The sequence below is a fragment of the Sorex fumeus genome, unplaced genomic scaffold, assembly GCF_029834395.1.
Source record: "Sorex fumeus unplaced genomic scaffold, SorFum_2.1 ptg000098l, whole genome shotgun sequence".
NCBI lineage: Eukaryota > Metazoa > Chordata > Mammalia > Eulipotyphla > Soricidae > Sorex > Sorex fumeus.
The window spans coordinates 7,236,211-7,251,030 of record NW_026606155.1 but is presented as its reverse complement, the minus strand read 5'-3'; the positions used below and the strand labels follow the sequence as shown (position 1 = coordinate 7,251,030).

The 14,820-nt window shown below is 44.9% G+C and overlaps 1 protein-coding gene across 4 annotated transcripts in view; it reads right to left on the bottom strand.

Annotated features, from left to right (window-relative positions):
- Nucleotides 1–11,138: 11,138 nt before the first annotated feature.
- Nucleotides 11,139–14,820, bottom strand: part of KCNK10 (potassium two pore domain channel subfamily K member 10) — a 167,696-nt gene continuing 164,014 nt past the window's right edge. For all 4 annotated transcript variants that reach the window (XM_056133880.1, XM_056133881.1, XM_056133879.1 and 1 more), the window contains exons 6-7: nucleotides 13,790–13,932; nucleotides 11,139–12,011 (exon numbers count right to left, since the gene is read on the bottom strand). In XM_056133880.1, coding sequence (XP_055989855.1) covers nucleotides 11,394–12,011; nucleotides 13,790–13,932 — 761 coding nt within the window. In that variant the 3' untranslated portion in view covers nucleotides 11,139–11,393. The remainder of the gene's footprint in view (nucleotides 12,012–13,789; nucleotides 13,933–14,820) is intronic.

Below are 14,820 nucleotides of genomic sequence, written 5' to 3'. Positions count from 1 at the left end.
TTAAGAACCACCCTTTAGGATTGGGGTTGGAACATTGTATGCCTGAAACTCAATCATAAATAACTCTGTGGCTTTGTCATTCATGGTGCTTCAATTAAAAAATTTTTTTAAAGAATCATCCTTCAGGATAGGGAGAGGAAACAATCAAAAGCAGGGTCAGGAGATCCCTTTAAATGACAATGCACTTGATTTTATGTCCATCAACCATTTTCTGCCTCCCAGTTATATAAGAATGGGTAGTGGGAAAACTCTCTGGATAAATGGTTCAAGCTGCAAATGTGGGGTCCTGCCCTGTCCCCTGTGCCCCGGGTCCTCCCCCAGGAACTCCTTTACAGATGGAAGCCTACCAAGGAATGCTTTAAAGAAGTTTTGTAACAGGGTGCGGAAGGATCATTGCTTTTCTATGCTCTAGGTCACTGTTTCCAGGCCCGGGAAATTTGCTAGCCTGGCATATTTGAAACAGATACGCAGAAGTACTCTTGTCATTTTATTTCTCCTCTGAGAAAATGAAACCAGAGATTCTGATTACTTGATGCTAGGTGAGGAAACCGGGAAAGCCAAGAAAAGGGGAAAGAAGTTACTATACCTTCTATTCTTCAGTTGATTTCAGAAGTTACAGGTCTGTTGTAAGTGGCGATGGATAAGGGTTCTAACTTCTATGCATCTGTTTCACTTGGCTGGGACATGTGGGGAGGGTGTCTGTGGTTTATTTCAGTCATATAAAAGCGTTCCTCCCTAACAAAATGTCTTCCAATAAAGGAATCCCAAGTGAGGATTCACGTGAGGTAACCTCGGGACAAAGGGATCCATCTGAAACATTCTTACAGGGTAACAGCACTTTGGAACCAGTCCCTACCCCACTCCCTAACCAGTCCAACACCTTCTTTAAAATGCTTCCTCTAACACGTTTCCTAAGAGTCAACGTGATTTGACTGCCACGGTGCACACCGATCCTTGTGCACCCAGAATTCTTAACACACATGTGGGTGTTCCTTGTACATTTGGACCCAATCACATACAGTCCAATAGTTCTTCCGCCAAACCGCATTACAGCTCTTCCTTCCCAGAGCGCATTGCACAGTGCGCCTTCTCTCTGCTTTGAAAGCAGGGACAATTTCTACTCTCTAGGCTCTGCTGCATGCAGTTTAGCACAAATCTGCATGGATAGATTGAGTGGATCACATCATCTTAACCAATTACCATCACCACTAGTTATTTCTTTGATTTGCCCCTGCTACAATAATTTAGTGGGGAAATTTGTTTTCTTTCTATTCAATCAACTAAAGAACAGAATAGTCTTTATGGCATAGCTTAACTGTACATGAAATACTGAAATGTGCAACCATAAATTATGGCATAATGTACATTTCTTTCTTACATTTGCAACCTAAGCTGTGAATTATTGAAGCTTTGAAATATTCTTCATTTAAAAATTTATATCTTACTGAAGTCTTGCAATTACTTTTTTCTGATTTTTAAAAGATTTTATTAACTTTTTTTTTAAATTTCTTTTACTGATTTCTTTTACTGAGGTGTTTGCAAATAATTTATAAAGACCATTGATGTTGGCAGCTGAAATGGGCTAATATATTGAAAAATATTTTAATGTTACCTTGCTCCAAGTGAGAGAAAATTATTTATCTTATAATAGTGGCCTTTAAAATGTGTGAAATAATTATAATTAACTCTTCCAAATAATTTGCCTGAGGTCTTTTTAACTTTTGCTCATGTTTTTACATTCTTACAGAACGTAACTAGAATCTTAAAAATATTTCCTATAAACATAATGGATGGATGTTGCATTTTCTTAACTCCTCACAAATGAATATATTCATGTATGTTCTAGAATTTTGAAATTTAAATTATTTTGCATTAATATTAGTTGCACAACAAATAATTTTTTTTTTTTTTTGCTTTTTGGGTCATACCCGACGATGCTCAGGGGTTACTCCTGGATCATGCACTCAGGAATTTCTCCTGGCGGTGCTCGGGGAACTATATGGGATGCCGGGAATCGAACCCGGGTCGGCCATGTTGGCTGCGTGCAAGGCAAATGCCCTACCCGCTGTGCTATCGCTCCAGCCCCAAATAAAATAAATTTTAAAAAATTTTTAAAGTTTAGTTGCATGACTCTGATTCCTGTGGTTGGTGAAAGTTCATAAACATGACTAGGTTAAAAAAAAATTTCCTTTGCGGTTAGTACTTTGTCTCCAGAAATTTTCCAAGACACTTTCCCTTTGCCCGAACCACAACACTTTCTCCTGGGTTCCTTATACCTTACCTTCTCCTCACCATTCCTTCAGCTCATCCATATTTGGGCTCTCTTCCTCTGTTCCTATTCTCTGTAAACCTGCCTTCACTCAACACCAATGTTGCAGTTTACTATTATGCAACAAATATCTTTTATGGTCCTACTATGTATATCTTTTAAGTTCCTTCTATGTTCTAAGTCCTATGTTGGGTCCAGAAAAAAATGATGAGAGACCTTTTTACGGAGCTTTCAATGTGGGAAAGACGCTACAAAAGTAAAGGCCAGAACAATAGTACAGCAGGAAGGGGTACCTGCCTTGCACACAGCTGACCCAGATTCAATTGCCAGCATCCCATATGGTTTCCCCAGCACTGCTAAGAGGGATCCCTGAGCACAGAACCAGGAGTAAGCCCTGAGCACCACTCAGTGTGGCCCCCAAATTAAACCAAAAATATAGCCACAAAAAAACATTAAATGACCTTTATCAGTAGGGCACCATTAGGAGGTGCAGAGAACCTTTTAGAATACACAGTTTTGCGCACAGTTTGGTGGCCAAGAAATACTTTGGTAGCCAAGAAATACTCCTGGGAGGCCCCTCTATAGGACTGTCAGAGGTAACTAGAAAGAAATCATTTTTATTGTTGCTACTGTTGCTAAGATCCCTTTTAAATAAAAACCTAACCAAAAATCCCTTATAAATAAAAGTCTCTAAGTACTTTGGAGGCTATTATTTTTGAAAGATTCTTTGCTGTTCAAAGAAAAAAAAGAATGAGATTATCCTTTGCTTGTTCTCTGAGTGCCAAATTCTAAAGCCTTGCCTTCCTAAAACAAACAAACAAAAAAAAAGACTGGGAAAAAGGTCAATAATATTTTAGTATTATTCTGAAAATAGTTCCAACCTTTGGGATTCCATGAAAAACCCACAGGACTTACAAGGGTGTCTAATCCTCATTTTAAGAATAAAATGGGGGTCATAGTTTTATATTGATTTTTAAATGTGGGCTCTAAAGTGCTCCTGGATTAATAGGGAGAAATTCTTAAAATACATGATGAAAAACCTGTCTTTATGAAAAACCTGTCTTGGACATAGAAATGGCGGAACAATGAATAATTTCATGTTTTCTAAGTGCATAGACAATTAAAACTGTCTCTATAATGTATTGATTTGAAATTAATATTCTGTCTAATCAAAACATGAGGGCTATGTTTCAAATAGTTTTTAGAGTCCAGTTATTTCAACAACTATAACCATGATTAGAATTTTAGAGTTTGTTATAAGACCAAAAAACAAGTCTAACTCCTTACTTTATACTAAACCCTTTGGTTTGACCAATAGGATGACACTTAAGAGTTGGATATATTTCCTATTCTGCAAGTCTTGACTCCAAACAATGTCCAATTTATGAGACAGAAAAAAAAACCAAAATGAACATTTAAATCTTCAAACTAGTCATTTTTAGAGTTGGTATAAAGCTTAGTGTAGAGAATGGAACCAAAAGGCATAGTCCCTGCCCTGAAGAGATTGCAGTCTTATACCAAACAGACAAGGAAACCAGTAGTTACCAGCTAGCATAGTAGGTGCCATGTTGGACTGGAGAGCCCACGCTATGTGGAAGGCGGCCAACTCTTGACAAACCCATGAGAAATGAGGCAAGATTTCCCAGCGGTAACTATTTTGTTTGGTTCCGAAGGACTTGGATTGAATAGGGTCATGGTGAAATCAAAGGATTCCACTGTGCGTGGAAGGATTTTGAATGAGTGGGGTCATAACGAACGTAGGTTGCCTATAAGTGAGGCACTTTCAAGCAAAACAGCATGTGCAAAGACTTGAAGCTAAGCGAATAAAGCCTGGCCCACTTGGGGAATTTACAGATAATTCAAAATGGTGGTAGCAAAAACTGCTGCACAGTGAGGCAGAAATGAACTCCAGGTCCTACAGACCAATACTGTTGAGTTTTATACTTGAAGATCAAGGATATCCACAGATTCAATTTGCACGTTAGAAAAACTTGAATTTTTACCATGTGTCATGTACCATGCTAGGTCCAGATCTGAGTCAGATATGTCCTTGCCCAACCCATGAGTAGTTGAACTGGCTTAGCCTGAATCAAGTTCTTGACTTCGACCACCATGGTCTTGTTGAGTCCCACAGCCAGGATTCCACGTTTGAAAGAATAGAGTACCTCTCTCACAAATGGGGAAATAGTGTAGAAAAGTTAGAAAAGAGCACTTTTCTAGGAAAGTGCTCTAAGCATATATTTACATGGCTGTACAATTTCAGCTATTCAGATTGGGGCTGGTGGACGAAAGAATAGTACAAGAAATAAGGCGATTTCCTTGCCTTGCTTATGACTGATGCTGGTTCAATTCCCAGCGCCACATACAGTCAATACCCCCAGGAGTAAGTCCTGAGCACAGAACCAGGAATAGCCCTTGAGCACCAAAGAATAAAATTAGGTTTGGGACTAGCTAAATTGTGTCAGACATTTCTTAGTTCTTTCTTTTTCCTCAGTATCAAATAAAGATACCCACTTAATTTTATTGGAAGATTACATGTAATTAGTATATTTACCAACTGCCTAGCAAAGGACCTTATGTACACAAGCTGCTCAAAAATTTTACCATTTGACTGCATTGTTTCAAGTCTATTTGGAGGTCTGGTGGACCACATAACAGGGATTAAATCATAAACAGTCAGAAATACCAGTTCTCAAGAAGTGGTATCTGAGGTCAGAGCAATAGCACAAGCCGTAGGGTATTTGCCTTGCATATGGCTGACTTGGGGTTCCATCCCAATATCCCATATGTTCCCCCGAGCACCACCAGGAGTGATTCCTGAATGCAGAGTCAGAAGCAACCCCCCAAAACAATGAAAAATAGTGGTTTCTAATACTGACAGACACAGAGGCAGGGTGGGATGGGGAGGTGGGGGGCTGGGAGGGATACTGGGACCCATGGTGATGGAAAATGGGCACTGGTGGAGGGATGGGTACTTGATCATTGTATAACTGAAACCCAAGCACAAAAATTTGTAAGTCTATAACTGTACCTCAAGGTGTTTCACTAATAAAAAAAATAAAGAAAAAATAAATTAAAAATAAAAATTATAGTAATAATAATAATACTGACAGACTTATCACTATATTCAAGTTCAGTGTTACGCATAGAAAAATATGATGACTTATGCTGCTCAACATACAATAAACACAGCATGCAATTGGGGTCAGATAAAATGAGGGACAGTGGTTCAAGGATGTGACTCAAGTTTGGGAGCCCTGGGTTTGACATCCAGCACAACCTGCAATGCCTCATGCAATTGGGGTGAGATTAAAAAAGAGGGAGATTGGATAGGGAGATGTGTCTCCATTGCGAAGGCCCTCAGTCGGATGCCCAGCACTACATGACCCCCACCCCCAACCAGGCACTTTCTGATTTTGCCCCTTGTCTGCAATTAAAAAAGTAAAAACAGGGAGATGAAAATAATCATTCTCGATGTAGTGACAATGCCGCTTTGAGACTGTGTTTCCATTGGCTCTGTGAAGGCATGTGAGTGAGTATCCGGCCAGGCAGGAAGTTCCCAGAAGACCGAAGCTCAGAAGATGAGTTCCCAACCCAGCCATTCTGAACCATACTTGGTCCCACTAAAGAAAGCAAGAGCAACACTAGATTTGATCTTCCAAAAGGTCTTTGTTGCCATTTTCTCCATCACTGGGGAAAAGAATTACATCATCAAATAAAGACAATAGCAGCACAGCTTATTGAAATGTTACAAGCAGATTTCCCTTTGTATTTTTCCTAAGAACATTACGAAATCCCCTCCTCCCCACCCCCCACACCCCACGTTATTTTCTGTAAAATGCCTTTTTTTTAAAGCACCATAAAATCCTACAGAGAGAGAAAAAAACTAGATAAAACACCTCCACACATGGATTAGTGTCATCGTTGTCATTGTCACTGGGTGTCCCCTGCCTGTCGCTCTGGAGTGGGGAAGTGACCAGAGGCTGCCTTGTGAGTTGGTTGAAATATCTCTTCTAGGCGCCGCTGTAGTTCTCCCTTCTAACTTGACTTCCTGATGGCCCAGAAGTTTTGCCGTGAATCCTTAGGTCTGCCATATTAATGGAGCAAGAGTCCTCTCAGGACTTTTTTTCTTTTTTAATAAACAGGGAACTATTTGGGATTTTTCATTTGAGAATCGAACACAGAGTAGATTCCAAGTCTTGTAGGCACCTGTGAACATGATCATCACTTTCAGTAAACTTGTCAAGAGTTCTGATTTCTCCTCTGTGCCACTGTGTGATGTCATGTGGCTGTGCTGATGTCATGTGACTGTGCTGATGTCATGTGACTGTGCTGATGTCATGTGACTAAGGGGCGGCCATGGGAGGACTCAAAGTCAGACAAATGGTGAGAGGAGAGGGAATAAATGCAGCTGATTTGTGGGGTAAGGACAGAGCACAGGGCTTTATTTACAGCCATCGAAGGGGCATGCTATCCCCAAGGTTGCACATGCAGAACTACGGCACCCACCTGGCATATTCAAGTCACCTTCGCTTCAGAGAGAGATCGCTTTTCTTTTATTAAGGCCATTGCTGACTCGCTCTTAGGCTCTCCCACCAAAATCTCATGCAGCTACTATCTTTTCACACAAATGCCTCCTGGCATGGAGAAAGAATAGCTCCCACATGGGAAATAAGCAGGACATGGAAAGCCGAGGCATGAACTGCAGTGCTAATCCCCTCACCCTCCTCTTTTGGAGAGTCCTACATGTTTATTTTCCTACATGCATTCCTGCAGTCTGGGACCATGGAATACGCTGAATGGTTTGCGCTCTTACCCAATACAGTAAGCACAAGTCTGCCTTACCCAAATTCTGGCCCCATTCTCACTACCCCCCCCCCAAACCAAGCAGACAAATAGATGAGCAGAATTGACTCCATCAGGAAATGATAACATCTCAGAGGGAAGCAAGGGAATGATTTGCTAATAATGTCATGTGCAGCTCACTTTCAATACAGAATGGAGCAGCCATGTTCTGTGTGGGCTGGTGTGTGGCTGAGTGAGACACAAAGGACAAGGTCTGTCTGTAGTTTATGAATTCAGAAGTAATCAAAAGGAACCTTTGCTACAACTGACTGAAAATAGCAACAGCTAAAAATTCTCTATTTGAAACCATGCACAAAGGGCCCAGGGCACGGGCCCTCTGCTGATACTGTGCTACTAGTGAGAACAGAAAGACTTGACCTAAATTTGAACACTGGGTTCCCCAATACATCTGGTTCTACAAATTACCCAGAAAACAATCCCCCAAAGGGAAGGAGACTGAAGGTCTCAACAAAGCCTCAAAGTAATGGGTTCATTATCCAGTATTCACAAATCCAGCTTATAATACTCTTAATAAATGTCAATAGGTCATGGGCTAGGAAGGTTCAGTCAGAGAACCTGCAACCCTCAAAGGGACTTAACCATTCCTGATCTGTGTTCGATTCCCATGGTATGCTGCTAAGGGAAGTACAAGGGGACTTGGGTACCCACAATCACCAGACAGGTCATCTGTCACCTTAACCGTAGGTCAGGGACATCTCTGACCACAACACATATGAAGGCCCTATGCTAAATGCAGCACATTCTAGTCTCGAACTTGGGTTTAGGAGTACTGAGCTGCAGTTTCTCTAAATTGACCCTCGATTCTCACCAGTAAGTCTCCAGCACTGGTCTAGGAGGAATTTCCAGTAAAAAGTAAAAAGGTGCCATTGTCACGGAATATTCTGTAGATGAGCTGATTCGTGTGCAAATTAAAGCCTTTGTTTGGGGCTCAGGGTCAGCAGGGCGTGCAGGTTGGAGAGCAAGGCAGGGCGGATGATACAAAATCTGTAGTTGATTTGCCTTCTCCACATGTATTTACAGAATTTGCAACTGCTTTTCTATAGCCATATATATTCTACCTATTATTTGGCTCCAGCTTTAGGAAGGTAACATTCAAGCCGCTTCAAAATAACTGGCCTCCCCACAAATCTCAGCTTATACAAAGAGGATTCCAACTTCTTATTCCCTCTCAGCTTCTCCTTTGGATAATATATTACAGTTTGCCAGGCACTTGGCCCACAAATTTAATGGATCAATCTCCACAGAGGATCCTTCTGTGATTTTATTCATCAGGTTCTTGGCCCTATCTGTGCCACAGGAATGGGCTATTGAAGATTTCCACACTCTTAGCTAAGAGCTTGTTTCAATCCCTCCATATCACTGAGACTTGACTCATTGGAGAAGTATTATACACACACCAACCCCTGTTCTGTTTTGTAGAGTGTGCAGCTTAGTGCTTTAAATTGTTCTATTCCTGCTAGATGCGGAATTCCTGCAAGGTAAACAGGTAAAGTGCAAAAGAGTGCTTCCAAAGGGCATTTTTAAACAACACAGAAGGGATGCACAAAGAGCACTCCCAAATTAAAAACCAAAAACAAACAAATACACACAGACCTAAATTCCTCTTGGTAGTAACAGTGATCTTCTCCTATGTCTGAAAGCTGTGTCTATGAATCTAGAAAGATATAAGTGCACGCACACATGCGCATGCATACACACATACACACACACATACACACACGAACACACACCACATGACAGTATAGATACAGACACCATAGCAAAGTCAAAAGCAGACTTTGGTCAAAGCCTTTGAAAACCAGCTTTCCCACCTTCTTGCCATTGATAAGATGTTACTTGGCTTCCCTGAGCCTCCACATCTGTCTTCCTGTTTGCGAACACTTCCCTCCCAGTGTTGCTGTGAAGTCTCAGTGAGTTTATGACTATAAAGTGCCTAATCTCATGCCTGCCCATGGAAGCCACTGTATGAATGCTTGGCAGTGGTGGTTCGGGGGTCGGGGGGGCTCTTTGTCCAGAAGTTACTAAGTCACAATAGGTAGGAACCCAAACAAAGGAGATCCATGGATAGTTCAATCAAGAAGCTTTTTGACTTAACATAGAAATTGGAGGAAAATTCTCAGTTTCCTCCAATTTCTGAAAACGGTTTATCAGACTGAAATGATGCCCATAGGAAGTATGAATGCCTACACCACACAAACATCTCCCAAGTGTCAATTAGTATGTGTACACAGGAAGTCCATTTCTCCAGCCCAATGGAGCTAACCCAAACCCAGCTGGGATAGAACAGGCTGTCTCAAAGTCACTCCTTCTTGACTTCTCTTCCAAAAGCAAGGCCAAAACTTTAAACTTGAATCTAAAAACTGACACTGGGGGTGGGGTGGGGTAGGGGGTTCTGCGTGTACTCCATGAGGGGAAGAGCTAGAAATTCAGGGAAAGGGAGAGGAAGAGGTCTCCTGTGGCTGAGAATGTGATGGAATTAGTTCTCTAGGGAAGTGAGAAAGCATATGCTTTCTAGAAATCTCCCCTCATCCTAGGACCTTCTGATCAATCTGCTCTCTATTAGTCATGTAAAATCCCCCCCCCAACAATATCCCAGTGTCACCAAATCCATAATGCTTATGTGTGTGAACCAAAGTGCTAAGTTTGAACCTCTCAATGGTCCATTTTTTTAAAGTAAAGAATGAGGCATCACAGGATGTGTTTGATCTAATAACACATTTACCCTCTCTGATGAAAAGCCATCTGAAATCCTCTTCACAAAAACTAGGACTGGTCAGCCCCTCCCTGCATCCCCACTTTGCTTCCCCAAAAACTCTGAGCCCAAGGAACACGCAGAAGTATCCCATGTCAGATATTGTATACCTCAAAACCACTTTAACCAGGGGGCTGAGGGGTGGAACAAAGAGAAAGGGAAGAAGTGATGCTCTCAAAATTTAAAAAAAAAGCACCCAAACATAAAAGTGAAACATTTTAAAATACTTCATTTAAGTCATATACCCCTCCCCCTCCATGGTACTAACGGCACTTAAGCTGCAAGCAATGATGACAGTTCAATCAAGGGTTGGTTGGAAGATTAGTTTCCCATTTGCTTGGTGAGAGCAGAATTGGATCTTCTGACTAGGTCTCACCTGGGACACCCAGTGGGACAGAGAGCCCTGAGATGGAATGATACCGTGGTTGTTCTAGGTATGTCTCAGACATGCAGGATGTCTATTCTTGTATTTAAAAAAGAAAAAAAAAAGGACTAGCTAGATAGAACAGCAAGCCACTGGCATCATGCAAGGCAATAGTTTTGGTATATTTCCCCCTGTTCATCTAAACCAGTTCTAACCAATGTTCCACTAGAAAAAGGGAACGCAGAGGCATATTTTCACCATGGCACCCAATGAGGAAAGTGCCTGAATTTTCCTATATCACTCTGCTGAGGTGGGGGCCAAACACTCAGAAGAGCTTGCACGTGGGCTCCCCACCCCTGTGAGACAGGAAGAAACTAAAATAAAACATAGTAGGCCTCGGCCATGGGTGACTGCAATCTCCACAGTGTGACATGTTTGCAAGTGTTAGTGTGGTTTGTTTTTTTTTTTTAACTCAATCGCACCTCTCAATACCTGTGCTCTTATGTGCTTCCAACAAATTTCAGGTGCTCTCGGGTCGCACAGACATTCATTTGGAACTTAGAAAGACTAGGTTTGCCGCCGAATGGGTTTGCATCAAAAAAAGAAAAAAAATCCAGCTCAGAGCACATGCCAATAGGTCAGCTCTAGCCCCCCAAGCACACAGGCTCTGGGAAGGGGCCTCTACATCAGAGATAACGCCCGTTGCTTCCAGGAGGCTGCTCTCAGCATGACTGCCCTTTAGGGCAAAGTGCTAGGACAAGACAGCACCTCCTGATGGCTGGTTGCAGCCTTGGGAGTTGCACACTGCGGCATGCAGACCCCTCCAGGCAGGCCCCGGGCGCGTCCTGGACACCGGTGGCCGGCGCGACCCCCCACGCTGGCGCCAATACTCCCTGGGCATCCCTGCGTCGCCCTCGGGAGTGCGGGGGCCTGGTTCTCCGGCTCCGCTGGGCAGGGCGAGCTTTCTGGGTGGTATATGGCACAGTGAAAGATATTCTCCAACGCTATGTAATTTCGGACGAGCAAGAAGTCTGTTTAAGGCACGCGTGTCGGGGTGAAGATTTCAAAGCACGCACACGCACGCACACAGGTCCACGCACGCGCACGCGCAAACGGCGGTGGAGCCGAGGGTCCCATCCCCGTTAGTTTCTGTCCTCAAGCAGAGAGTTGTTCTCCGGGTCCCTGTCTTTGGCGTCGCTGGGGACCACGCCGTTCTCGGCCGCCGGCTGCTGGACGCAGTCGGTGAGCGCGGCCGTGCTCGAGTGGTCCGAGTTGCACATCTTCTCCGTCTCCTCCTCCTTCTTCTCCTCGTCCAGGGAGTAGTTGCGGAAGGTCTTGTAGATCTTCTGCACGTCCTCGGGCAGGGCCTTCTTGAGGTCCTTGTTTTTCCTCTTGGTGAGCCGCGAGGTGGAGCCGAGCTTGTTGATGATGTTGTCCTCGGAGGCGCCCTGGCCGTGCTTGTGCAGCTGCTCGGAGCCCTTGAGGCGCAGGTTGTTGGGCCGGTTGTTGATGCTCTCCTGCGACGAGGCCTTGAAGCGGCCGGTGTCGAGGGCGGCGAAGACGGAGCGCTTCTCGGGCGACAGCATGTCCAGCGAGTGCGCCCGCTGGTCCAGGCCCAGGCGCCGGCGCTCCATGCTGCGCAGGGTGGCGGCGCGCTGCAACTTGTCGTGGATCTCCACGCTGAGCCGCCGCCGCGTCTCCCGGAACTCGGCCGTGACGTTGGCCTTCCACTCGGCTGCGTGCGCCTTGATCTCACCCACCTGGAAGGGATGGGGACGGGGACAGGAGAGCAAGAGCGTGCTTGAGAATGCTGGAGGTGGTGGGGTGGTGGGGAGAGCCCGGCGCCACCCCAGCCCAGCCCAGCCCAGCCCAGCCCTGGGGTTGAAAGTTGAAAGCAGGTGTCCCTGAGGGTGAAGGTTGACTGGAGTGGGGTGGGTACGGGGGGACCTGGAGGGAGGGATCTGACGCCCAGGGACAGAGAATGGTGACCTGCTGTTCTGTCTCTATCTCTCCTGCCACCCAAACGCCCCATCTCTTGTTGACTAGGAGAGAACACAGGCTGGAGGCCTCCCCCCTCCCACCCCAGGATTGAGAGTGGGAACTGGATGAGTGATGTGGTGTATATCCTGGGAACCAGGGCACTAGGGTCAGTGTCCCGTTAAGCTTGCTGCACCTTTCTAATAAATGGGTCAGCCACCGCCCTCCAACAGGCCAGGGCTAAGCTGTCCAGCCCAGAGCACCAGACATGTTCCCAAAGCCTGCGGAGGGGAGCACTTTCCGAATCTCAGAGGCCAGCTTTCCCCGCTGGCCTGCCTTCTGCAGGGCACAAGGCCCAGCATCCGTGCCTTCCTGGGCCCAAGAGTAACTTGGGTTTTCTTTTATGTTTAGGAAAGTTCGTTGTCTCTGCTGTTTACTCTCGCTTGCCTTAACACAGCTGTCCTACAGGCAGTACACTAGCTATCTGGGGTGGGTGACAGTGGAAACTGACTCGGAGGCTTTATGTCAGCCAGGAAATGAACACCTGGGGCCAGCCATGACAGAGAACAGTTCTCCCCTTGGTAGCTGTCCTCCAGATTCACCGCCCCCGCCCCCCCCATTTGAACTTGACCTGTGTCTCTCCAAGGAAGAGATGGGGCATTTAAGAGGCTGACCCTCTTTTTTTGGTTTTTTTTTTTTGTTTTGGAGCTACAACCCGGCGGTGCTCAGGGCTTACTCCTGTTTCTGCACCCAGAAATCACTCCTGGTGGCTTTGGAGGACCTTATGGGAAGCTGGAGATGGCACCTGGGTTGGTGGGATGCAAGGCAAGTGCCCTCCCCACTAGCTCCAGGTTGTCCCTCTTATTTTTTTTTTTTTGGCTCTTATCTTCCCTTTGCCTTCCCTTGCCCTCTTAATACTGTACCTTCCCACCCCCAACCCACTTCCTAGAAGCTCTATGGGGGCACTTGTTTTAGCCATGAAATCGACCTTTCCTTCCTCCTCGCTTTCGTTGAGGTTTTCCTGTACATGAGGGAACTAGAGGGGAATATTTGTTTTCACAGAGCTGACAACCTAGAGAGAACATGGGTGAAAGAAAGGACTTGGGGGAACCCCTGGACTCACTTGCCCTCGGTTTGCCTCCCCCCAGGACTCAGCCCTGCACAGAATGGAGTAAGATTGCCTAGCCCCGCTTGGGGGGTGGGGCGTGTTCCCAGGCCTGTCAGGAATTGCCTAGAACAACTGCAACCCTCCTCCCACCATGGTCGACGCCATTTCTACTTTATTTTCCTTTCCTTTTCATGTTTTACAATCCGTTGTTTACTAGTGTTTCCATGATCCGTGGGCTGGTGAGTGACTGACTCACCAGGTTTTCTCACCTGCCAAAACATGGGAGCCAGAAATAACTGCAGTTCCCATTTCCATTGGACATGGATGGAGCTCATGACTCAAGTGGAGGAAGCCTTAGGAGCCCTCCATTCCGTAAAAACACTCAAGGCAAATCATTCTTCATAGGAGCTAATCTGATCTCACGAACACTCACAGATTTAGAAGAGATCCTACCTCTTCTTTTGTCTTTTTGGACAGAACCCGTAGCCAATCTCCGATCATACTGAGGACGGCTGCAAAGTAGGCCAGGCCAACAAGGATCCAAAACCACACTAGGGGCTTATACCACTCCCGGTAATTGATGCCAGCGTTTCCCCCTGAAAACAACCAAACATTACTTTAATCTAGTGCATGGTCTTTGCAGAGTGCCCACATTGCAGTCCCCAGAGAGGAGCTGTCACACTCTTGTCACTCAGCTTTCAGATAAGTTAGACCCGAAAGAGACCAGGGCAGGGAAGAGGAGGAAAGGAATGAGAACGCAAGGAGGAGATGTGTCCCTTCCATAAAGGAGTCTGACTTATGGCTGAACTTCCTTAAAATCTTGACCACAAACCAAAAAAGGTCAGTGACCAGCTTGATCCATCAACCCGAGCCTGAGAACAATCGGCCGAAGGACAATCCACCAGATCAGTGGGTTGTTTTTTCCTTAAGTTTCTTTAAACTTAAACAATACCAAGTGGTTTGAATTTTTAAAACCGCTTCCTTCTCAGCGTGTGGTTATTTGCTAAAAGATGAGTGGGCGAGTGAAAGTGATATTAGACTTTATGGCATTCCTTAAGACTGACCCAAGCAATTATGACTTAACGTGAATAAAGTACTGGTGTCTACATGATGCCAATGCAAAAGGTTAGTTAGATTGAGTTGACTAACCGTGGTAGAACAGAATGCGACCTTCAAGGTCAGCTAGCCCAGTCCCTTTATTTCACAGAGAGGGATTATTGTGAAAAATCCATCAAGCCAAATTGACCTGTTGCCTGCATCGCATTGACTGATTGTCCCAGGGCAAGGACCAGTCATTTGTTTTGAATGATTAGCATATTTAGTCTATCTCTCCTACAAGCACAGCCCAAGGAAGCCACTCAATTACAAAAGTGAAGAATCTCCATGAAATAATTGACACCAGCCTGTTTTCACACTGGGAGAGTTGCTCAGGGAAGCTTACTCCTGGCTCAGTGCTCAGGAATCGCTCCTGGCAAAACTTGGGG